Source organism: Bos javanicus, chromosome 2 (assembly GCF_032452875.1).
Source record: "Bos javanicus breed banteng chromosome 2, ARS-OSU_banteng_1.0, whole genome shotgun sequence".
In the NCBI taxonomy this organism is placed as follows: domain Eukaryota; kingdom Metazoa; phylum Chordata; class Mammalia; order Artiodactyla; family Bovidae; genus Bos; species Bos javanicus.
Genome location: NC_083869.1, coordinates 96,681,990 through 96,707,956, shown reverse-complemented (window position 1 = coordinate 96,707,956; position 25,967 = coordinate 96,681,990). Strand labels below are relative to the sequence as shown.

The 25,967-nt window shown below is 37.9% G+C and overlaps 1 protein-coding gene across 10 annotated transcripts in view; it reads right to left on the bottom strand.

The window, feature by feature from the left end:
* Positions 1-25,967, bottom strand: part of PIKFYVE (phosphoinositide kinase, FYVE-type zinc finger containing) — an 84,241-nt gene that overhangs the window by 9,403 nt on the left and 48,871 nt on the right. For 7 of the 10 annotated variants that reach the window (XM_061383074.1, XM_061383056.1, XM_061383102.1 and 4 more), the window contains 18 exons: positions 25,795-25,935; positions 24,988-25,114; positions 23,603-24,762; positions 21,879-21,979; positions 20,645-20,716; positions 19,583-19,754; positions 17,445-17,623; positions 15,524-15,637; positions 14,958-15,066; positions 14,701-14,855; positions 13,463-13,553; positions 10,747-10,807; positions 9,072-9,209; positions 8,139-8,259; positions 6,722-6,817; positions 3,771-3,854; positions 2,939-3,036; positions 914-1,078 (listed from right to left, as the gene is read on the bottom strand). In XM_061383074.1, coding sequence (XP_061239058.1) covers positions 914-1,078; positions 2,939-3,036; positions 3,771-3,854; positions 6,722-6,817; positions 8,139-8,259; positions 9,072-9,209; positions 10,747-10,807; positions 13,463-13,553; positions 14,701-14,855; positions 14,958-15,066; positions 15,524-15,637; positions 17,445-17,623; positions 19,583-19,754; positions 20,645-20,716; positions 21,879-21,979; positions 23,603-24,762; positions 24,988-25,114; positions 25,795-25,935 — 3,184 coding nt within the window. Of the gene's footprint in view, positions 1-913; positions 1,079-2,938; positions 3,037-3,770; positions 3,855-6,721; positions 6,818-8,138; positions 8,260-9,071; positions 9,210-10,746; positions 10,808-13,462; positions 13,554-14,700; positions 14,856-14,957; positions 15,067-15,523; positions 15,638-17,444; positions 17,624-19,582; positions 19,755-20,644; positions 20,717-21,878; positions 21,980-23,602; positions 24,763-24,987; positions 25,115-25,794; positions 25,936-25,967 lie in introns of those variants that run through there. The other 3 variants (XM_061383110.1, XM_061383119.1, XM_061383129.1) reach the window with 3 other exon arrangements.

Sequence of the window (25,967 nt, the reverse complement as noted above, 5' to 3'; positions counted from 1 at the left end):
GACTAATGTGTCTGGCAAACTTATTGCCAGACAATTATTGTGGAGTTGTAATATATTTTAACTCTAATTACTATAGAGTTGTAATACATTTTAACATCTAGAAGAACAAGTCATCCTCTAAGTTTCCCATTTCAAAATTATTTTTTTCAAAGCATCAATGCCTTCTAAGGATCACAGCCTATAGAATACTAAACACAGATCTTAATTATTAATGAAAACGTATCATGCAATTTCTATTTCTTAAACTACTAATTCATGCTGTAACCCAGGGGTTGCCAAACTACTCCTCTAAAGGGCCAGATGGTAAGTATTTTACTCAGTTGCCACTACTCAACTTGCCAATATAATGGGAAAGCAGCAGACAGTAAGTAAATGAAAGGGAGGGTGTGTGTGTTCCACCACAACTTTATTTACAAAGACAGGTCAGCTTAGTTATCTGACTCCTGGTCTAACCCTGTATTCAAACACCACCAGGTAGATGTATTTTTTTAAATACCTAAATGAAGGTGGGTATCAGTAGCTTCTACCTTACAGAGACTGGAGAAGAAAGGGGATGTCTGAGAGGGCAATGGGATGACCTCATTTGAACATACACTGTGAGCTACACAGTGAGACAGATGCCTAATGTCACTTAGTCCTCAGTAAACCTTGGAAGACACTGCTTTTCCATTATCGGTACAGCAAGTAAGGATTTCTGATTCCTCTACTCGGGAAGTGAGAACAGTGATACCTGAAACCAGCTGGATTCTCCCAGCACCAGGCTTTTCCCACCCTACCCCACCACGGTGTGAGAAGAGCGGGAAGGCCCTGATTTCTGCAGTAGAAGTATCTACTTAAAGCTGTAAGGAACATAACCAACTGAAGTAAGTAAACTGAAGCCTAAAACAAGCACATTTGGTCTCCTTCAACACACCTTGAGGCTCAATGCCTTGATTCTCCGTCCCCTCCTTGCCCGTCTGCCCCACTTGGTAGTAAGCACTATCTGCTCCACGTAAGGTCTCTCTCTTCTGGGAAGAGAGGTCAGGGCTTTTCCCTGCTGTCCCTCGGAAGAAGGACAACATTCCAGAAGCCTTTTTGGCTAAAAATAAGAGGTAACATATTAAGTACAGGTCACTGCACGTAGAAAACTAAAAATTTAAAATTCATTCCTGTGTAAGCAGTAACCATTATATCAAAGTAATAAATAAGAGTAACACTGATGGATTCATTTGCACAGATTATTTTTCCATATGGTTTACGGAGGCTTTAGGGGGCAACCAAGCACTCTTATTATCAAGAACAGAAGAAAAGCAATGTTCAGATAGCTACATACCAAAATGTGAGAAATTATTAAATATAGAGAAAGACTTTAAAAATTTTCTTTCCAAGGCTGTCATAGTATCTTAAGCAACAAGTTTAAGATAGGGCTACATTCTTATAGTATTACAGTACAGCTCATTAAACTAACACAGAACAGTATTCCAAGCTACGAGGATTCAAAGTTAAAAGTAACATATTTATATCATCTGTGTTCCTATATTTTAACACAGCAAAATATATAATTTGAGTTTTAGCATTTTTCAAAAATAAGTAGTATAGGATGACCAAAGATATCACTAAAGCTTGCTCTATACTTTTATTCTTCCTTTTGAGCTTCATCATATCATTAATACATATGATCCTAATTTGGGGGTAGCCTTTCCCTCCTCCAAGGGATCTTCCCAAGCCAGGGATCTAACTGAGGTCTCCCGCATTGCAGGCGGATTCTTTACCAACTGAGCTATCAGGGAAGCCCTTTGTACATTTACCATTAACAAAATCCACACTAAATCTCAATCAATAAGTGCTTACTTAGAGTGGCAGACACTATCACATTCTCCTCAATACCCAATCCCACCTTGCTCCTTGCTAACAGAGCTCCAATTTTCTTTAGGGCAGCAGCATGCGGAGTCCCAGGAAAAGAATCATGATTTGTATAAACTAGCCAGGACAATGATGCTCACCACTTTCTCAGTCTCCTTTGCAGGAAAGGGTGGCCATGAGACTCAGTTCTAACCAATGAGACTGAAAAGGAAAGGGAATTTCCTAATAAAAGACAAGAGCAGAAGCTTATACTTCCCTTCCTTCTGCCTCAAATGCAGACATTAGAGTGGGACATCTCTGACCATGAATAAAATTTAAGAGAAATCAAAGAGAAACTAACCCTTATGTTGTCATGACAAAGCCAAGTAGCTGAACCAATGCCAGCAACTGCGCATTTGCAGACGTTGCTATTTTAAAAAAATAAACTGTCCTTTGTTTAAGCCCCAGTAGATTTGAGTTTTCTTTTCAGTTTAGTCACTCAGTTGTGTCCGTCTCTTTGCAACCCTATGGACTGGAGCATGCCAGGCTCCCCTGCCCATCACCAACTGGGTTTTCTGTTACTTGTAGGGAATATTCCTAACTGACAAAGTCAAAGAAACACAACTGCAAATCTCTGCTCCCCACTACCTGTGTAACCTTGAGCAAAGTGCTTAATCTAAGTCTTAACTTACTTTCTGAAAAATGGAGATATGTCAAATATGGGGTTATTGTGGGAATTAAAGAAGATAAGACATGAAAAGTTCTTTTCACAATGCCAACAATGCTACAAAAACAAACAAACAAAAAAAAACTGATACTATATTTCTTATGTTGCATGCTTTAAACTGAAAGCTCTAGCCAAGAAGGCCGATCCTGCTTCTTTTTTGCATGGACCTTCTTTTTGCATGAAACGCTTCTAGGCGTTTCAAACTCAAAAACTTAAAAATCAAAGAAAAGTGAAATATACACAAAAGAAAATATATAAAAATTTTACAACCATATTATAGTTCAAAGACCAGAAACAATAAATCCTTGCCAGATGGCATTTCTTATTTAACGTGTTTTCTTCTTCAAACCACAATTACAAACAAAAGTACTTCTCCATCTGTAATCTTACTTGGCTGTGGTTCTGCTTCTACCGCACGGTTTGTCTGTCCTCCACTGATCTCAGGTAGTCTAATTGGGCTGCTACTCTTTGGTCTGCTGTCTGAAGTACTAAAATGAGAACAGAAGAAAAGTTGGTTTTATATGATTCAGACACAAAACAACAAGTACTCTAATTCCTATATTAATCTACTTCCCACCTAACCCCACCCACAATATCAGAAATCTGGTTCATAATTTATATAAACACAGGTTAGCATGGAAGAAAAAGTCTTGAAATGTATACTAGACTTTTAAGAAAAAGAAAAATGTTAAAGCTATAAGAATACAGGGTCTTAAAATATTTTTCTCAGGTCTATCAGAGCTATATTATAGCACCCATAAGTCAATGGTGACAATTATGACAATTTCTGTCTCAAATACCTAAAATACCAAAAATACTTAAAAGAGCTGATTTGGCAGAGGTTTGCTTTGTTTTTTAGCTGTTAAGATCTTTAATTATTATGGAAAATTCTTAAATTATTTAAAGTACAAAGCTAGGCAGTAGTTTACCAATTTCAGAAATTAATTTTCACAGCAAAGAGAACTTAAAAACTTAAAAATGTAAATATGCAATACACTTTGAACTTCTATGATAATTATAAGAAAACTGTAACCTAGCAGACTTTTTAAGGTCTTTTGCTATACCTGAATTTTGTTCTGTCAATTACTGGCTAAAAAATGAGCGCCACTGATTAAACTCTAGAAACTTTTACATCAACAATAAGCTGTAATAAAACTGAAATACGAACACCTAGAAAATGATATAGTTCAATTAAAATAAATTTTCCTCAATCACGTATCACCTGTTTGTTGGAAGCCCTTCTTCAGCACTGTTCCGCTGAGTGGCTTTGGACAATTCCTCTAAGGCATTCCGGTATTCTTTACAACTTAGGATGGAAACAGGTTGAAATATGTTAAACATTAAGGTCTTCTTTTAAAGTAAATCATATGCTTTAGAATAAGCTTTGCATTATAGAAACACAAACATTATAAGCATCTACATCTAATGTACTTAGACAAATAACATTAGAGTTAAATAACAAAAATTATCAAGTAGAAACTTCATGAAGAAAGTCAATATGTACACCAAAAAATAATACAAAATATAATCCAACACACCAGCCAGACTCAATATCCTAAACAATGATTGTGAAGGCCTCCATACTAACATTTAGATCAAATGCCTTCAGGGTTGAACAGCTAATTGAAAAGCATGAAACTTCACCATTTAGTGTAATAGGGAGGAAAGGGACTTGAGAGTGCTTTTCAACTTAAAAGTGCTAAACTTTAAGAAAAAAACATTTTTTTTTTAAAGTTGCACTGTCCAACAAAATCCAACTAGCAGCCTGGGAACCCTGGTTTAGATAAATCAGATGTGAACATGTATTATTTTTCCAAGATATTAGAAAAAGGTGACGTCAACTAGAAAATCCGCTTCCTAATAGTAAAAAACACATATTTTTTTCATTGACTTTCCTGCCTTTCTTATCTATTCATGTAGTATGTTCAGTTCAGTTCAGTTGTTCAGTCGTGTCCAACTCTTTACAACCCCGTGAACCCCAGCATGCCAGGCCTCCCTGTCCATCACCAACTCCCAGAGTCCACCCAAACCCATGTCCATTGAATTGGTGATGCCATCCAACCATCTCATCCTCTGTTGTCCCCTTCTCCTACTGCCCCCAATCCCTCCCAGCATCAGAGTCTTTTCCAGTGAATCAGCTCTTCACATGAGATGGCCAAAGTATTGGAGTTTCAGCCTCAGCATCAGTCCTTCCAATGAACACCCAGGACTGGTCTCCTTTAGGATGGACTGGTTGGGTCTCCTTGCAGTCCAAGGGACTCTCAAGAGTCTTCTCCAATACCACAGTTCAAAGGCATCAATTCTTCGGCGTTCAGCTTTCTTTATAGTCCAACTCTCACATCCATACATTACCAATGGAAAAACCATAGCCTTGACTAGACGGACCTTTGTTGGCAAAGTAATGCCTCTCCTTTTTAATATCCTGTCTAGGTTGGTCATAACTTTACTTCCAAAGAGTAAGCATCTTTTAATTTCATGGCTGCAATCACCATCTGCAGTGATTTTGGAGCCCAGAAAAATAAAGTCTGACACTGTTTCCACTGTTTCCCCATCTATTTGCCATGAAGTGATGGGACCAGATGCCATGATCTTAGTTTTCTGAATGTTGAGCTTTAAGCCAACTTTGTCACTCTCCTCTTTCACTTTCATCAAGAGTCTCTTTAGTTCTTCTTCACTTTTTGCCATAAAGGTGGTGTCACCTGCATATCTGAGGTTATTGATATTTCTCCTGGCAATCCTGATTCTAGCTTGTGCATCCTCCAGCCCAGCGTTTCTCATGATGTACTCTGCATGTAAGTTAAATAAGCAGGGTGACAATATACAGCCTTGACGTATTCCTTTTCCTATTTGGAACCAGTCTGTTGTTTCATGTCCAGTTCTAATTGTTGCTTCCTGACCTGTATACATATTTCTCAAGAGGCAGGTCAGATGGTCTGGTATTCCCATCTCTTTCAGAATTTTCCACAGTTTATTGTGATCCACACAGTCAAAGGCTTTGGCATAGTCAATAAAGCAGAAATAGATGTTTTTCTGGAACTCTCTTCCTTTTTCGATGATCCAGCAAATGTTGGCAATTTGATTTCTGGTTCTTCTGCCTTTTCTAAATATCTGGAAGTTCACGGTTCATGTATTGCTGAAGCCTGGCTTGGAGAATTTTAAGCATCACTTTACTAGTATTTGAGATGAGTGCAACTGGACGGTAGTTTGAGCATTCTTTGGCATTGCCTTAGGGATTGGAATGAAAACTGACCTTTTCCAGTTGACTAACCAATAAAATGAGAAGCAAAAACTTCATGAACATCAAAAGGCAATGATAAAAAAAATGTATCATATGGAATCTTCTAAAGGAAAAAACTCCTTATTGTCCAAATAGTAACTCTAAACTCTATAAATGCTGAAGTCTATAAATCTATCTTGTTTACCCCTTATACCCAGTACCTAGTATACCACACATTGCAACATTCAAATATTTGTTGAATAAATGGACAACCTGTAACCAATAATAAAAATAAAATTTTAATTTCAATGTCTTTCAATAGGGAAAAAAATTTTTATTAACCATCTTAGATTCTACTTAAACTAGGTACTATCACTGCCAAGACATCATTAATATTAAAAAGCTTTGTTATTTTAGACACGATATATAAAAATTTCTAAACAGGGGCCCTTCTTTAAGACACATAATTGTGGCATGTAAATGAATTAAGGCCTAGGAACAGCATTACTCTAGGGAAACTTGACCTTCTATGTGTGGGAAGCAAGAAGGAAATAAATGAAAAACACAAAAAAGATATTCAGAGGATTAAAGGCAGCTATGTTCCAAGTATTATATCAATATATAAACCAAAGGAAAGGATACAATGGACACGTATTATAATATAGAGAATGGACAGAGGATATAAGAATTAGCAAATAACTTGCGTAGTTAACTTAATTATTAGAAGCTTGCTTAAGAATCATCCTGTTAATACTTGGGTAAACAGTACATTACCAGATACAAAAAGAATAAACTGTCGCACCCAAAGGATATATATTCTCTACTTATATTTACTACTTTACATTTACTTATATTTTGCTCTACTCTATGTAACAGAGCTCAACAATACAGCAATTAATAAATAAATTCACATAAAATATGAAAATACGAACACAGGTGAAAAAGCCCTATAATACCTGAGAGCAAAAGCAATGATGGAGCTGGGCTCCTTCTCACAGACTGCAATGGGCACTCGTTCATGTTCATACATTAAGTAGTGTTTATCTGGATCGCTGTTCAAAAACACGTAAATCAGAACAAAATTAGCAGAAAATCACATATACAACCCATTAGCACAATTACAAGTAAATCTCAGGACAATTTTAAGTTAACTAAATAATGCATAATTACATGAACATAATTAAGCCAAAATGTATGCAGAACTGGAACAAACAGCCAAGGAAAACAGATCAACAGAAAGTTTTTAAAGGCAACTGAAAATTATCAGAACTGTTTTTCAAATCAGAGGGTCCTGGAATCATCAAAAAAAGTTTTCCACGTTGGCAAAATGTTGGGCCATATTTATCTCAAAAGGTATTTACAATGAATAGCAGAAGTTTAAGAGATTTTGTTCTACTGTAAGTTTGAAAGAAAAGTCTTTTGGAAACTGTGGAAATGTACCACTAGTCCAGCAGTAAATGACATAAACTATTCAAGTCTGAAGCAGAGAAAACAGAGGCCTTTTACACATTTATACCACAGAACACACAGCTCAAGACATGAGCTCCTGAGAGCAGGAATTTCCCTTACTGATCTTTCTCTACATCCTGAGGCACTAAAGCTGCCACTCTGTAAGTTTAAACATTAACTGAATAATTAAATACAGAAGTCAATTAATTGAGAACAAAATCCATATTAACATACATCTGTTTCACAGGAGCAAGCATCATCAGCTGATAGCCAGACATGTCAACCAATGGAAGAAAAACCCTCACAGCCAGCCTACGTTTTTCCCCCACTATGAGAGAACCTTGTACACAAAAGATCACACAAAACCTTGCAAGGGCCATTGCAGTTCATCACCACTGTTAGAAACACACCATGTCCCAGTAAAGTACTGGGTCAGTAATACCCTCATATACAATCAGCAATATGTTTTTATGATCATGAGATCAATTGTTGTTGTTATTCAATCGCTAAGTCATGCTTGACTTTTTGCAACCCCATGAACTGCAGCATTCCAGGCTCCCCTGTCCTTTACTATCTCCTGGAGTTTTCTCAAACTCAAGTCCATTGAGTCAGTGATACTATCCAACCATGTCATCCTTTGTCATCCCCTTCCCCTCCTGCCCTCAATGGAGCAGTATATCTTTTAAAATGTATATATAGATATAAGCAATTCTTTATTAATCTATTTATCTACTGTTAATATATAAAGACTACATGTTCCACAAAGTAAATTATACAAAAAGACATCTCTTTTATGGTAATGGAGGATAATTTTGGATTGAGAAATACGTATATAAAGTTAATGGAGAGTATATCCATAGAGAAATCTTTAAAATGAAGTGAAAATAAAACCACCCAACAGCCACTGGCTTATATAATACTTACAAAGGAAATGGAATAGGGTTATAGCTATTTCCTGGAAGCAAATTTGCAAAGATGGCTTTCATGGTTGATTTTTCCTTCACCTGGCTGTCTGTAGATCCCAGCAAATGTCCATCAAATACATCTAGAATGAAAAATATTCTACTTATATATTAATATTCAGGAAGAGTAAAAGTATAAAGTGTCAACTATATTTCTTTTCCTTTTTGGAACACAGACATGGGCACACCGTAATTACCAATTATGGTGTAAAATTTTTGATCTAGTAATAATGACTATCTAACAGGAAGCAACCGTGAAGCATACACAGCTCTGACCCCAAGGGGCTTGTTTTTTTTACATTTCAACATGTTTGAAGTTGAGATCATCCTGCAATCAACAGCCTCTTACCCTCAAGGGGCCAGGCAGCAGCCGTGGTGAAATTACTGGCCAAGCATGCATGAACTCAGTCCCAGCTGTTCCTGTTGCCACTTCAACTCAGTTATGAGCACTGTGGCTATTATATTTGAGCTTAATTGCAATTTAAAAGTTATGTTTAAAGTTTACACTATAATTAAGTAGTTGGTGCTTAAACAGAAAGCAAGGCAAGAGAGGGAAAAGGCATACATCTATTATTGGCGAAACAAATGTTTGTCGTTGGAGAAATGGTTGAAATTTTCTTTCTTTCTTATAAGGGAACAATCGTGTGCTTTATGAGACTTAAGAAAATATTAATAATATCCCCAGAAAGTAGATAAAGCTGAATAGCATTTTGTTACTGAGACAGTCACATGTCAAGCAGTGCAACTGAAGGGATATGGTAAAAAGCTACATCTAAAAGAGCACTTTCAATGGTACAAATTTTAAATCCCAAGGGATAAGAAAGCATTGTGCCCCAGTATTCAAGAGTGTTTGTCTTTACTGGATGAAGTACAGAAATAGTGACTTGACCTGTACCTTCAGAACTGCTGGCAGTATCGAGTTCTGGGGGCCCTCCCATGACCTGCTCAGGCACGCCTTCAGGAGAAGTAGGCAGCTGGAGATGGGGGGAACTGGTGGAGCTCTGACTGGACAGGGTGGCTAAGAAGCGGTCCTCTAAAGAAAAACACCGTGCAAATGAGTCACTTTAAAACATTATGTCCATTTCTACCTAATAACAATATTTTCAAAAGGCCAAAACCTTTTTCTACTTCATAAACCAAAGAATTTCAGCTTCTTAAATAAAGTTACATAGGTCATTTCACAAATGAATTTCAGAAATTTTAAAAATGGACACAAAAATCCAGACAGGTTATATGACGACCACAATCAGATCTTAGTGACAGCAGGATGACTGGCAACCAAGTCTAGTACCACCCCAATATTCTTTGCACCAGACCATAATGCCTGGGCTTCCCTAGTTGCTCAGCTGGTAAAGAATCTGCCTACAATGCAGGAGACCCCAGTTTGATTCCTGGGTTGGGAAGATTCACTGGAGAAGAGATAGGCTACACATTCTAGTATTCTTGGGCTTCCTTGATGGCTCAGCTGGTAAAGAATCTGCCTGCAATGCAGGCTACCTGGGTTCAATCCCTGGGTTGGGAAAATCCCCTGGAGAAGGGAATGGCTACATACTCCAGTCTTCTGGCCTGGAGAATTCCATGAAGTTTTTATTTCAGCCCATGGGGTCACAAAGAGTCAGACACGACTGAGTGACTTTCACTTCACAATGCCTACTTAAATATTTTGCTCATTCAATTTAATAAGGAATGAAATTATGACACTATTGAGGGGGAAAAAATTACGTTTATTCTCAAGGGGGAAATTCACTTAATTATAATAGAAAAATGCCAAGAATTCCAAGTTGAGTTTCTATTCTACCAAGATAGTCTAAGTAAATTTTCCTTCCAATTCCCTAGAGTGGCACCAAGTTATTCAATGAAATATCGATGAAAAACAGGCTTAAGTCAAGAAAAGATTTTAGCGATACAAAAATATCAACTAAGCTTTGTCTGATTTTTTTTTTTCTATGAAACCAGGGACTTAACTGTAACACAATTAAGAGAGAAATTCAGTTTCATCTTTCTGTTCTTCCCCTAAAAAGCAGCCTTCTCTATTGATCATCTGGCTTTCCTGGTAGCTCAGCTGGTAAAGAATCTGCCTGCAATGCAGGACACCCCAGTTCAATTCCTGGGTTGGGAAGATCCACTGGAGAATGGATAGGCTACCCACTCCAGTATTCTTGGGCTTTCCTGGTGGCTTAGCTGGTAAAGAATCTGCCTGCAATGAGGGAGACCTGGGTTTGATTCCTGGGTTGAGCAAGCCCTGGAGAATGGAAAGGCTACCCACTCCAATATTCTGGCCTGGAGAATTCCATGGACTGTATAGTCCATGGGGCTGCAAAGAGTCAGACACGACTGAGCAACTTTCACTCACTTCACTATTGATCATCTATTTCTCTATCCTAACTTAGGCAATGCATTTTACAATAATCTTAAACTGAGACTGCTTACAAATGTTTTACAGCAAGGAAAAAAATGTCTTTGACCGACTGCATCAGAAAAAATTCTCAAAATTTAGTGTTTAAACAACTTCTAGACTAAGAAACATCTTTAAATTCAATGGCAGGTGATCACCAGACTCAAGGACCAACCTTTTTCTCCATTTGGAAGTCCTGGAGAAGCATTCCGTGGAGATGCATCCACTGCACTTATCTGTAGAGAAGGAAATATTCTGTTCTTAAGGAAATGTTGAAATCACACTAAAAAAAATTTTAACAAAGTAAATCTTACGCTTTCAACCTCTTAAGAATTATTGATATTGATTCATTTAAAAATAATAAACCCATTACATATTACTATAAACAATACATTTTAATTAAAAACAGATTTTTTTTTAATTGGTAAAAAAGTGACATTGTTTTATGCTTTTACAAATATTTCAATGTCTAGAAGACATTAAAGTCTTCTTTTAATAGAAGACAGTTAAATTCCTCTCTACTTCTGCATTTAATCTGTTGAGCTATATTATTATGACTGAACTTATAAAGATGATCTAGGCTCACACAGTTATGCAGTTGAAAAGGGGAAATCTCTCAGAGCCCTTGAAAGGGTCGAGGACCTCCAGGGTCCTTGAACTACATTTTGAGAATTCTGTTCTACACAGTAGCTCACAGACCCATTAAAATATCCAGCAACTACTTATGATTATCCATTAAGCCCAGCAACCTTTATTATCCATTGGATTTTCTCAAGTCCCATAATCCATTGATAAAATATATATTTAAATGACTGTCAGCCCTGTGTATAATGTCGTTAAAAGTCATTTCTTACACTGCTACTTACAATGTCCTTTGATTTGCTCACCCTAGCAGTGACTGCCCTGGTCATCCTATATAAAATAACTCATCATCACCAACTCCCTTGGCATTCCTCTCCATTTCTCGTTAATTTTTTCCTCACAGCTTTGTTTCCACTTGTTTTTTAAATGTTTATTGGTTCATCTGTTTATTGTCAGTCTCATAAACAAACGTTCCATGGGAACAGTAACCATGGCCTTCATCCACAAATGTGAACTTTTGTGTTCACGTTTGTGAACCCTGAAAGCCCTGCACTCAGAACAGTGTCTAAAAGCACTCAATAAGTATTTATCAGATGAATGAATATAAACACAAAGGCAGTGCTACAGATTTTCAAATCAACTTTCAATCTTTCAAAAAGAAAATCATCCATTAACTGACTTTGTATTTTCAATTCCATGTCTTACAGCACTAGCTTCGCAGTTTCATCAGTAGGCAAACAGAAAGGCCTCTAGCAGTGTGTGAGAGCCATTAACGGTCCCAGACTACTTGAAAATACTAATAAATCATCTTCATAATTCTTACTCTCACTCAAACTTTAAGGAAAAGTGATTCCTACACAGTTATTTATGAGACAAAAAGGAGAATTCATTGACACAGTGTTCCTAAACAATACAAAGATCTAAGGCACTTGGACCCATCATTCCATGAAAATACTCTGCTATAAGTACTATACACTTGTACAAAAAGAAACATTCCCTCAAAAGCCCTCATGGTATCAGAATATTAAGTCCTTAAAATATACTGACATTAATTCATCTGTTCATGGTTAGCACAGTGGCAGAATTTGGTGATGATACCAAAGAACTGCGCACCCTGAGACACACACACACACACAGCACACATACCTTCAATCAAACATGAATCCAGATGCTGTCGTGAAAGGATTCTACCATGTATGTAAGATCACAAATCAGTTAGCCTTAAACTAGGGAAATTAAGCAGGTGGGCCTGACCTAATCACGCATCCTTTAAATCTGTGTCCAGAGGTTAGACACAGAAGAACTCAAGAGATCTAAAGCATGAGAAGGATTCAATCCACTGCTGTAGGCTCTGAAGATGAAATGGGCCACCTGCAAGGAATCAGGCAGCCTTGAGGAGTTGAGACTTGCCTCTAGTCAAATGCCAGCAACGAAAGGGGGACCTCAGTCCTATAACCACTAGAATTGAACTCTGCCAACAACCTAGATGAGCCTGGGAAAAGATCCTGAGCCTCAAATAATCACCCCATCCAAACCTTCATCTCAGCCATGAGATCGAGCAAAGAACCCAGCCATATACTCTGCCAGAGTCCTGACACACTGTGAGATAACAGATTTATGTTTTAGGTCACTAAGTTTGGGGTAAGGTGTTATACAGCAAGAGAAAAGTAATACAGTTAGGAAAGGTTAATTAAATCAACATATAGAACTATTAAATCAACATATAGAACTGGTGCGACCTCTTAAGAAAAACTTCCCACTAAGCACAAAGAACACCCAAAACTCATAGTAAAATAGGACTCTGTTATGCAGTCCACTGGGTCGCTAAGAGTCAGACACGACTGAGCGACTTCCCTTTCACTTTTCACTTTCATGCATTGGAGAAGGAAATGGCAACCCACTCCAGCGTTCTTGCCTGGAGAATCCCAGGGATGGGGGAGCCTCGTGGGCTGCCGTCTATGGGGTCGCACAGAGTCGGACACGACTGAAGCGACTTAGCAGCGGCAGCAGCATACACCCAGTGCGTCCACACCTTCTCCTTTACAGCACCTATTGCCTCTGTGATGCTATCCTCAATGATGCCAGTACACAGCAGCTTTTGATAAGTATTTCAAATAAATGAATTATAATGTATTTTATTTCAGGCAAAGATAAAAAAAATTAATCCAGGTCATACCAAGAAACCTGACTGCTTCAAAATTAAAAACGCTAACATTATCAATAAAGTATGTATTAAACTACCACTTCTAAGTGGTATAAGAGAAATTAATTCTATTTATCACAATGAAGGCCCCAATACAAAACATTACCTTGCTTTCTTCACCTTGTCTCAGTCTTCCAGGACTTGGAGGAACTGAAGGCCGCTTCCTACCCTTCTCTTGTTGGAAAAGGTCTTGCAGCCTACAATTAAAGAAAAAAATGAAAAGTGAAAAGAAGAACATAGTTTTCTTTCTAATATCCTGAATAATGCATACACATATTCTCCTTATAGCTTTGAAACCACAAAAATTAATTTTCCTATTTCAAATGCAATAGATTTTACAGCTGTAATAACTAAGAGTAAGTTTTGTTTTATTTCTAATCAACTAATCAGTTGTTATTGATATGATTATGGTTAGAAAAGAATAGCAAGTTATAATGAGACACCAACAGACCAAGGCCCAAAGCCCAGCTCTGAAAATCAACAGCTGTATCACTTGGGCAAATCCCTTAGTCTCGTAGAGCCACAGTTTCCTCTGTAAAATGAAAGCAGTATATACACATGTGGGACTCAACATCAAATAAAAGAGTGCATGTCCATCCGGTGCCTTACTTAATGCCTAGCATCATCCAAGTGCTTAATAAATAAATGCCATACTAATCCAAGTGAACTTGTCAATATGCATTAAAAGAAAACATTTCCCCAAATAAATATTTAAATACAGGTATAACATACACAAAACAATCAGTTGAAACTCATGGCCTAACACCCAATAATTACTCTATGGTTTACTATTACAGATAAATTAGATTCAGTTAGCACACATACTGGAGAAGGCAATGGCACCCCACTCCAGTACTCTTGCCTGGAAAATCCCATGGATGGAGGAGCCTGGTGGGCTGCAGTCCATGGGGTCGCTACGAGTCGGACATGACTGAGCGACTTCACTTTCACTTTTCACTTTCATGCATTTGGAGAAGGAAATGGCAACCCACTCCAGTGTTCTTGCCTGGAGAATCCCAGGGACGGTGGAGCCCGGTGGGCTGCCGTCTATGGGGTCACACAGAGTCGGACACGACTGAAGTGACTTAGCAGTAGCAGCAGCAGCACACATACTATATTAGAAACAGCAACAAAGGTTATTCTCTCTTTTTTTTTTTTATCTTTGCAAACTGCACTTTAAAGGATGAAAGAAGTGGAGGGTGGTAGGAGCGATAAAAATAAAATGTCCTAAACTTGAGAGTAAAAGGCAACATCCACAACTAACAAGGATATTTAAATCAAAAACATCATGGCAGAGCACATTTTGCAATAATATGAAAGAAACACCTGACTGCAGAGTCACACCTGTTATTCCAAGCTTGCAGCACCTCACAGAGGCTTTGTTTCTTGGCGATGAGGGACTCGAAGACTGACTGCAGTTGCTGGGGGGTCTCCATGGAGGAAGACAGGAGCCGTGCCTGCATCTTCTCAGTCCAGCTCTTGAACTCACTTTCTTCCATCTAGGGGAACAAAAACCACTCCAGCAATCTGAGACGCACCCAAAAGGAACTTCTAACAAGTTCACAACTAACTTCTGGGTTTCTGTCAGAAAAATGAATTACCTCTTTTTGTGCAAAGATATCTTCCATTTTTTCCTCTCTTGATTTGCTAAATGTATCAGTTTTCAAAGACGCAAGTCTTTCATCCACAGCAAGATATACCTGTGAAACTCTTAACAAACATTAAACACTTTAGAAAAGTTAGAATCAAACTGTCTAATCTCACACAAGTAGAAAAAAGATGGGCAAAACCACTATAATATTGTAAAGTAATTAGCCTCCAATTAAAATAATTTTTTTTTAAAGTAGAAAAAAGATATACACAGAACTTTACTAATATCTTATCTAATTAAGAATCACATATAATTTTGAAGAACAAAAAAGACCTGAAAGGATGTACATCAAAATTTAACAGTTGTTATGCTTGGGAGGGTCTGATTTCTTTTTTAATACTTTGGTGTATTGTCTACATTTTCCCATTTTTACATCAGACATATACAAAATACAATTAGGAAAATAGGTTATTTCTGTTTTCAAAGAAAGCTGACTGAACAAACAAGATATTTAAAGTAGTTCAGATTTCAGGTAGTACTAAACAAAAACAGATGATCAAAGAAAATGAAACTTACTTCTGAAAGAAGTCCTTCAGATCCTGAAGAAGGGACACTTTTAGTGGGACTTGACGTTTAATGAATATTTTGGGAAGTGGAACACACACTTCAAGAAGCCGAATGGGAGAATAACTGAGAGGAGAAAATACAAGTAATAGTAGAAAAGTGAAAAATATTTTAATATTTTGAGTAGAAGTGTATCATGACAGCCAACTAAGTCTTATGGGCATAAGAGATCTTAAAGTTTCTATAAAATGGCATTTTCAAACCAAAAATACTGAAGACCACTTTCAATCATTACCAATATCCTTCCCAGTTTTAAAAAGATTTTGTTCTGTGTTGTTTTTCCCCTGCATTGTGCTTTCATCATTTATCTCCTGAGGCCACCCTCGTGTGCTTTAAAAACAAATGACTGGGATAGAAACCTCCAAGAAGAGAGAGGAACTCCTTCCTACAATTAGCTTGGACACAGGTATTCACTACCTTCTCAGCTCCCAAGGATTCTTCATGAGTTTCCTTTCCACTTGAAGTTCATGTTGTCTAGTGAACACTATATCCAACCTAGGCCCTAGGTTCATGGTTAATAGCTCTTGCTTGAAAAAGGATATAGGTTCAATTACAAACATTTTCTGAGGACTTATTATGTGTCAGATGCTGTTTTAGGTGCTGAGCAAGGGCCAAAATTCCTGCTGTCATGATTCAGGAACAACAAGACTTGGGCAATAAATAAAAATGAATACTTAAAACATACCTTATGCCAGAGAGTAGGTGCTACAGAGCAAAATAAAGGGCGAAAAAGAAGCAAGGAGTGCTAGGGGTGAGAGGGAGTCAGGGCAGGTGAAATCTGAACAAAGATCTGAAAAAAGTAAGGAAAAATAAGCAAATGTCTAGAAGCAGACAGCACAGAGATGGAAGAGCAATGAGAGGCTCCCAGGAAGGAGGTTACCTGGCATAACTGAGGCCCAGCCTGGAGGCCAGCGAGGCTGAAACACGGTGAGCAAGGGGAGAGGAGAAGGGGTGAGAAGCCTGAGTACGAGGGGCTTAGAGACCCATAAATGGACTCTGGCTTTCACTCAGGGTGAAATAGACACCGCTGGAGGCTCCAGAGCACATGAGTGGCCTAAGCTGATTTTCATACAATAGGACCACTCTGACTGCTGTGCTGCAGGGCGAGGCTAAAGGGAAGCCGGTTGAGACTATTGCAATAATCTAGGGAAGGACGACAGAGATTCAGCTCAGAAGGGGAGTGCTGAAGGTGGTGAGATATGTTCAGATTCTGGATATATATGGCTATGCTGGGTCTTTGCTGCTGTGCGTGGGCTTATCACTGCAATAGCTTCCTTGTTGCAGAGCACATCTAGGGGGCAGGCCAGGCAGTTGTGGCCCAGGGGCTTAGCTGCTCCACAGCATGAGATCCTCCTGGACCAGAGATCAAACTCATGTCCCTTGTGTTGGCAGGCAGATTCTTAACCCCTGGACCCCCAGGGAAGTCCCTAGATTCTGGATATATTCTGAAGGGTTTCTCAGTCATTTAAAACCATTCTTTGAACTAGTGATTTCAGCTCTATCCAGTTCTATCCAATTATCCTTATGCTAAGTAATGTCTTAGCAAAAATTCTGACAAGCTCTCAGATGCAAAAGCAATGGTTAAGAGTCACACCTACAATAGCAAATCTACCAGTTTATATCATGACTCCATCACTTGCTAGCTCTATTTGTAGCTATAAGGTCTCTAAGTGAGGGTAATAGTAACACATTTCTTAAAGAATAAAATAAATAATAGCACTGAAAGCTCTTCACAGAGTAAGGCCCTGCATTTGCAAGGCTGATGGGTGGGGAACAACACACACCAAAAGTGAGTTCAATCTACTAACAGTGGAAATGCTACAAAGCCTTCCAGGGAGTATGTGTCTGTGACAAGGTTGCTCAGACTTCTTACCTGAAAGACGCCACCATCTGGTTATAGGAGAAATACTGGTGATAATCGTGGTGGATGGAGTGACCACATGGCTCAGCATTGGCTCTGCGGGTGTACTGGTGCCCATAAAACCTAAGTTCCAGGTATTTTGCAAACGACATGGACCAAGACTCATTGGAAAGAGCAACAACTGGTGTTACCTGAAATTCAGCATAAATTGTTATCTAATCACATACTGAGATGAGAATCTCTTTAAAAAAATATATGTATTTTCTTCTTTAGTACAAACCTAGTATATTCTGACTGCAGAAAACTAGAAAAACAAAAAAATATTTGGAGGTGGGTGGGGTGAGGGATGGCTACGGACACTGTCTCATCAGTAACCCTACCACCACCATCAATATGCTAGTACATTTGCTTTCTTTCCAGACATGAAAGCATATATCCTTAGCCAGGATGTTTATAAATAAAAACTCTTTCTTGTAGCTTCATAACCTTGATTATTAGTAATACATCATATTTTCCCACATTGAATATTCTTACGCAGCTTGATTTTTAACAGCTGCAGAATATCCTATTATACGGACATGTTTAACCAATCCCTATTGGTGGGCATTTAAAACATTTCAAGCTTTTCATTATTTTGATGAACTTTTCAATGTGGGTATATAAAACACACTTGTAAGTATCCATAACGATTTCCTTGCAATAAATTAATAAAAGTGGAAATTGGTAGGTCAAAGAAGGGCATGAACATTTATCTGGTCTTTGATACTTTCTGCCATACTGTATAAACCAGTACACCTATTTGGAGACACAATTACCACCAGTATCTGAGAGTATCCATTTCCCTACTTTCTTACTGAGGTCAGGAATTATGTATCTTTGAAATGTGACTTATTTAAAAAATAAATAAAAACATACTTCACTTATTTTATTTATTCATCTTTTATTATTACTAATGAGTAACATGTATTTGCACATGTCTACTGGCCATCTGTATTAAATTGCTTTCTCATGCCCTTTGCCTATTATTTCTATTACGGCTTATAGAAGTTTAATAGTAAGTATATTAATATTGGGTCATATATGTTGTAACTTTTTTGTGACACATAAAATTTTTCACTTCTGTGTAACAAAAACTGTTTACCTTTTCCTTTCTAGCATAACCCCAAAGGCTGAAGTTTTGTTTTGCAATCATGTGTATATACCAAACATACAAGATATAAAGATCAAATTTAAGTTACTTATTTCAGTAGACAATCTACAAAAGTTCACACATTCTACAACAAAATATTGCCAGCTGCCTAACAATGACTAAAGGCCTAGAAGAACAAGCATATAAAGACCAATTATTGCAACACATGATTTCACAGATGTATGTTTCTACTGAAGACTATCTATCTTTGACTTTGCCCTCCTCAACCACTAATATTGAAATAGGCTGCACTATTATTTTGTCTGTAATTCCTGTATGTGATTCCAAACACACTCCAAAATAAGCCAATTAATATAACAATGAAGTTAAATCCGGCACATACACATTACAAACAATTTGAATAAAAAGTATGTATTAAAAACAAAATACTAGCACCAAATATTTCCTCCAGAGATAGAAAAGCACAGAGAGGAAACAAAATATACAGTTTTGTCCCCAAGAATAAATATGAGAAACAGCAGAGATCAATTAAACATGGCCTCATCTGCATCTCTTAAGACAGAAATGTTGATCTAGACTAACTTACACAAGCATTCTAGCACACTGTAATTATTGTGTTATAAGACTGTTTCCTCCCCGAGAGGACAGGAGCCAACACCTTGTTCTTTCTTCATTCCTAAGGCCCAGCACAGTACCTGGTACCTACGCGGTGCTAAATAAGTGTCTGCTGATGAATAAACAAACATAATCGAGAACAGTCAAGATAAAGTCTCCATATATTTTACTGGACATGGTACCTATATTTTATATAATAACTGATAAATCCTAAAATGGAACCTTCAGGAAATAAACATTAAAGGGAACATACAGCAGGTAAAATAAATAAGAGCCAAAGACAAATGTCCAATCCAAAATAACAGAGGCCACCCTCCCCCACAAAGAAAGAACTATAGAAAGAAATGATACTACACGAAATAGTACAGCAACAGGGTACACTTACCTGTTTGCACATTCTGCACCAGGAGTAGGTGAGAATTGTATGCTGATATCCAGGTACTGGAGAATCCAGCTCCTTTAGGATTATCTGCACACAGCCTTGGCCATGGACAAAGCGTCGAATGTGGTGCACCATGGGGGTATCACAGAACATGCTAGGGCACTGATAGGAAGGCCTTTGACAAAAAGAAAGTCCTCACATTAACCATGAAACCGAGGAGCCATGTATAGTGAATGCTGGCTAATCAGGACTGCATACGATAATGCAGCATCCTCTGCAGAGTAAGGATGATGGTGGATGATCTGATCAGGGTACCACTTGTCCTGCTACGAGCCTGCAGAGTTGAACACTCTGCCTTCAACCACATCACAGTGATACGTTCCAACTGTTAAGCACCTTCCATTTGCCAAGCATTTCTAAAACATCATCTCATTTTACTTATTAAAACTCTTGATGTTTGTGAAGTTTGTTAAAAACTATAAAGGGGGCTGGTAAAGATTAACCCAGGTGATGCTAGTGCTAAAGAACCTGCCTACCAATGCAGGAGACACAAGAGATGAGGATTAGACCCCTCGGTTGGGAAGATCCCCTAGAGAAGGAAACAGCAACCCCCTCCAGGATTCTTGCCTGAAAAATTCCATGGACAGAGCAGTCTGGGGGGCTACAGTTCATGGAGTCGCAAGGAGTTGGACACAACTAAGCATGCACACACAAAGATTAAGTTACTTGCTCTTTGTCATGTAAGTGGCAAGCGAAGGCACTAAGATTTAAACTGAGGCCCTTAGTTTCTCTTGTCTTTCATTTGAATCACTGTAAAAACAGACATCCTAAAAAAAAATCTGCAGGACTGCAGGGCAATTAGATGGGCATAGATCTGAAAAATGAACTGGAGAAGACTTCCTGGGTTGAATATAAAACAGATTACTTCTCTGTACAGTAAGCCCTGATGTGAGGCGTGAACAGGAAGGTCAAACAACAGTGCTCCAACTCATGTTTATGTTTAGGTTGAAATTCTGTGCATCAAAAAAAGCATAAATAGAACATAAGGAGAAAACTGGTTCTTACCGGAAACAGTATCTCTCTAAAAATATTCCTAATGTAAGATCATTTTTTCCATAAAATTCCATTGTTACAATCCTAAAAGAAAAGATCATTTCTTAGAAACATATCATTAGAATTACAACCCAGCAAAGACATTTTCATCAGACCCCAAATTGCTATCTGTTAGATGTACTTATAATTCAGTATTATTACCAACAAAACAGGTAATATTCTTTTGTTGTTACAGAACAGGTTTTACCTTATCTGATATAATAGGTTTGGACTACCATATTACAGCATCATATCCATTCCCAGTCCATTAGTATCTTATGAAACTATTTAATCAAGATACATAAACAATAACATGAAATGGGTAAGTCTGATTTGCATTAGGAAGAAGTACAAGTTTCCTTTACAAAGCTTTAAACTCCATCAATATAAAATGGGACTCCTGTCTCTGCTCTCCAGTCTATACCATTACTAAGCACGAAGAGCAGCAGCTCATATTCTTCCAGGAGAGCCAGTTCCTAAATTTATATCCAACTTTATACCTAAATAAGAGAGTTCAGCTACACATACCCTTTTGAAACTGACATCTTATTCAAACTCGACCTAAATTCCCAGAGAAAATTCCCATGGGCTCAACCAGACCCAAGTCAGCCTGATGAGCAACACCGATGTAGAAGACTCCCTGATCTCACTGGTAGAAATGAGTGTTTCTGGTGTCAAAAATTAAAATATGGAAGACATTCTTTTTGTGGCAAGTACTCCAAAAACAAGCAGTTATGTTCTATAGTACTTAAGACCAGAGGTAAACTGTATAATAACTAGACTTTGTGACTATCATTGGAAATAAATTATAACATTATAAAATGTGTTTCTATCAATCTACTTAGAATTAAGTTTTAGAATAAAACTTAAGGCAAAAAACTGACTTTTATGAAAACAATGCCCAAAGAAAACCTGCCTGATTTGTGCATGTTATCAAAGTGCTTAAAACTAGCTTTTATGTAACAACTTTAACTTTTTTATAATTACAAACTGTTCTTGCATCCCTCTTCACTCTTAACATATTTTTATTTACTTCTACCCATGAACAAATCCAAATTTCATAATTTAATTTACAAGTTAAAAGTTCCATCAATTCACATATGACCAGCAGCTTGCCGTGTACCTACACAGCCTAATGGCTGAATTTTTTTCAGTTGCTGGAATTGTGTTCTTAAATGCAACATGCAAGGGAGGGAAGGAGTCCTACCAAGGACTGACACAGGCACTGGGAGCATTGCTGGACTGGGCAGAAGAGCTGCTGAAGAGCACACACAGCCTCTGGTGGTTGACAGGGTTCAGACAGTCCACCTGGAAGGGAAGGAACATCTGGGTGAGCACTCCAACTCCAACGCCTGCCTTCAACATCCAACACACTCCACTAGGTTTGTAAAGCCTCTATCAGCACTACAGGGGTTCCAGTGAAGACTGAAAACTACAGGGAACTAAATATAAGGAAGAAGAGCAGTTAATTTTTAAGTTAAAACAATCCGAAAGGTTTAAAAATGCAAGCATGTCTAAACTTGTTTTCTTACTCTTTATATGTACAAAACTACATTAAATTATTTGGGGAGTAGTTATTTAAATATGAAACAGTCTGAATTGATAGCTGGATATAATCTCAACCTGAGACACCCAGAAATCTAAATTCTAAGGTATTTATTTGTATTTTATACCTGCTTTTGATCATTACAAAGGTAACATCTGTCTCTGTAAAAATTTAAACAGCTCAGAGGAAGATGCAAAAGTCCCTGAAGTACATAAAGCCTCTCCTCCTCTGAAGCTGCCCCACCTCCTAAACTGATAAATTTGACTGTGTGGTTAAAATCATGTATTTGCGCTAGCTCATACATATATAAACATAAACACCCACAGAAGTATACATAGGTGATTCTGTTTTTTTATAAAAATGGGATGATGCTACATATATTAAAACACAATCTGCTTTTTAACACAAGAAAATATGTCATGGGCTCTCTCTGGGTCATTCAATGAGATCCAACTCATCCTTTTAACAGCAAACAGTCAGAAATAACCGCTTCAGTAAATATCCTTGTACATACATTACAATAAAATGTAAGCATCCTTACACAAAATGCTTACTTATCTGTGTTTTATAGATAATGTACAAGGAATGAGTTATAAAAGATAGAAATCATGAATCAAAAATATATATGTGCTCATGTAAATTTAAAAGACCCCCAAATCACTTTTAATAAGTTTATATAAATGTATAAAATATATATTTATATTAAGTTTATTGTAAGCATTTTTCCAAACTTCATTAACCATGGCTCTTATCACATTCCTTTTTTCCAGTTTTATGTATTAAAAACAATATACTATCATTATTTAATCCTTCCTAGACTCGTCTATGGGGTCGCACAGAGTCAGACACGACTGAAGCGACTTAGCAGCAGCAGCAGCAGCAGCAGACTTGTAAAAGTGAACATCTATTTGTTTTATTAAACAACTATATTTTCTCCTCAAAAGATGGATTTGTTCATGAGTTTTATCACCTATAATTTCCTATAATAAGGAAAAAAAACACATCCATTTCCTATAATAAGCTTCCAACTCTACTCTCCTGCTGGCTACCATTAAAAGGATCAACAAAGACACATCACATTACACCCAAGTCATCATGTCAGAAATTTTAAGCAGCTCCACACTGCCCCCTACCTCACAGTTCTTCTGAGTTTGCTGTGAGCTTAGCCTGAAACCTTCAAATCTAGTTTCATCACATTACACTCCTATTTCTTACATTTTAAAGCAACACGTTAAGACAAAAGAGACCAAAAAAAAAAAAAAAGCACAGATGAAATATTTAATAAATCTGCATGCAAGCTGTCATATTTGACTTTTTTACCTTGCCATAGCAGAGATTTTCCACCCATCTTAAATGTACACAAGCACAAAAGCAGTCTTGCTCACCTTTGTCGACCACACTGCATCACTTGTAATCAACCCTTTTTCTTCATCACCTTCAGTTCTGCTTCCTGATTTTCCACTTGAGGTGCCTGACGCCTCCTTTGAGTAAGCAAAAGGGTCTGAGTTTTTTTGCTGGATTCTTCCTCCTCTGGCCCGATAATCGGCTAGCATTCTCCCCAAGCTCTGGCTGTCCCCCAGGTGCTCAGCAATTCTGGTGCTCACGAGCTCATGTGAGGGCAGGACTTGAATGGACTTGGCCTGAACACTTCCATTCATGCCCTGAAGGCCAGAGAGATCCCTAAGCATCTGTTTCTTTCGCCTGCTCTCCATTTCCTTGAACTCCTTATTGATGAGAGGAGACCAGTAAACCTGTTCCGCAAAATAATCTCGGGTAGAGCATCTCATGCCCTTGTCAGTTAAAAGGAAGGGCTCTCGGAATGTGATGACTGGCGAGATACAGAGGATCACATCTTTCAACTCTTGCTTAAAGGTCAAAGAATCAGTCTTCCGTTTATCTTCAGAAGAGGTAACTTCCTCGGTAACATACAGGCCAGTGTCATCCTGCAGAGGGTCTCTAAAGGCTCTCATCTGGCTTGTGGGATCCGGAAGCTCCTCTGTTTGCTGCAAAGCCTCTGGCTGCTCACTGCCTATGGCGTCCTGTTGGTCATCCACATGGAGCGGAAGCAATGACTCTGGTACTGATGGAAAGAGAGCACAGGGGGCACCCATCGGGCAAGCTGCTGGGGCATGCTCTTGAGGCTTCAAAGAGGCAACATCCTGTGACACACTCTTATTTTCCTGGTCACCCTTCTCAAACAGAATCCTTGTTTCTAGCAAACTGCCATCATCAGAAGGCAGAAAGTCTGGGGGGAAGTCAGGCTCCCGGGGGAGGGGACTTCCGCTGAATGGCTCCTGTGAAGCCCCTTCATCCTCCTGTCCTTCAATCAGAGAATGGAAGGAAGGGTTTTGCGTTAATGTAGGAGGCATAGCAAATTCATCCATAAGGAAGGAGATTTCTAGTTGAGAATGATAAGCTACACAGATCATAAATATTAAGATCTCCTTAACTCGAGCCAGCTCATAATCAGAGCCTCCTCTAAGCTTGATTGTACAGCCCAGGTGCTGTGGACAGCCTTCAAAAAACATCAGTGTCTTGGTTTGTTCTACAAATAAACAAACACAAGGTTAAAAAGGTTTAGGTGGCAATCCAGAAGTCCAGACAGAATTAGTTCATTATTTTAATGTCTACCAGACAAAAACTCTTAAGTAAGACTACTTTGTATGCTAATAGCCATTTCCTACTATTAATATATCAACATCGTCGTTCTCATGAGTTTCATTTCCTCAGGTCCCCCCTTTCAGGTAAATCTACACTAAAGGTCACTCACCATTAGGCAACTGAAACATCTGCATGTAAAATTTGTGACAGGTGCCCAGGTGGGGTTTGGTAAGCAGCTGGTCCATTGACATCACCAAATCACCTTGGGTCATCCGGCTAACTCGTTCTAAAACTTGCTAGAACACAGAACAACATCATATTACAAAATTAAAGAAGAATAAAATTTTAGTACATTTTATATGGAAAAATAATAGAAACATTTGAAAATGCCCTCACCAAAAAAAAAATAGAAAATAGAAAATGCCCTATTTTCTTTCAAGATGAATTTCCTTGATTTTAGTAATTATATGACTTTTACTGATTCTAGATAAGTCTACACTTAGCAATCAATATGTGCTTACTAAAATAAACCATACTCACATTAATAACATCAAGATATTTAAGCATTATTCACTGGCACAAGACACTGATTCAGGGGTGGTGGGTGGGGAATTTCCACAACTGACCTCTATACTAAAGAAGGTAATTTTTCAAGGGAGAGAAAATTTTCTGCTTTGTACGATTTCCCAAACAAAATGACGCCTCCACAAAGACTACTTAATAACTAATGTCAACTACACCTATGGTTTGGTAGACACTTAATAACTCATTATGTATGAGTGCTACATTAATTATACTTTCTTCGAGCCTGAGATTCTCCAGTCTTAAATAAGGACAGCGCTGCCGTGCCTGTGCTTTCAATATATATAGCACAGCTAAGAAATAAACAATCAAAGAACACTGTATATCTACCACACATGCATATAAATTTACAAGCTGTCATTTTTATAAATAACAGAAAAATAAGAACACTCACTGATTTTACATTAATGACCAAAGTAATGCCGTGTTCCAGCAACATATCCTGTGCAATTCGAGATACCGTTTTCTCAACCAGAACCAGTGTGGGTCGAACATCAACTATTCGCTGAACATAATTCTTTAGGAATTCCCTTTCCTAAGTAAGATAAATAAAAAACATTGTATGTG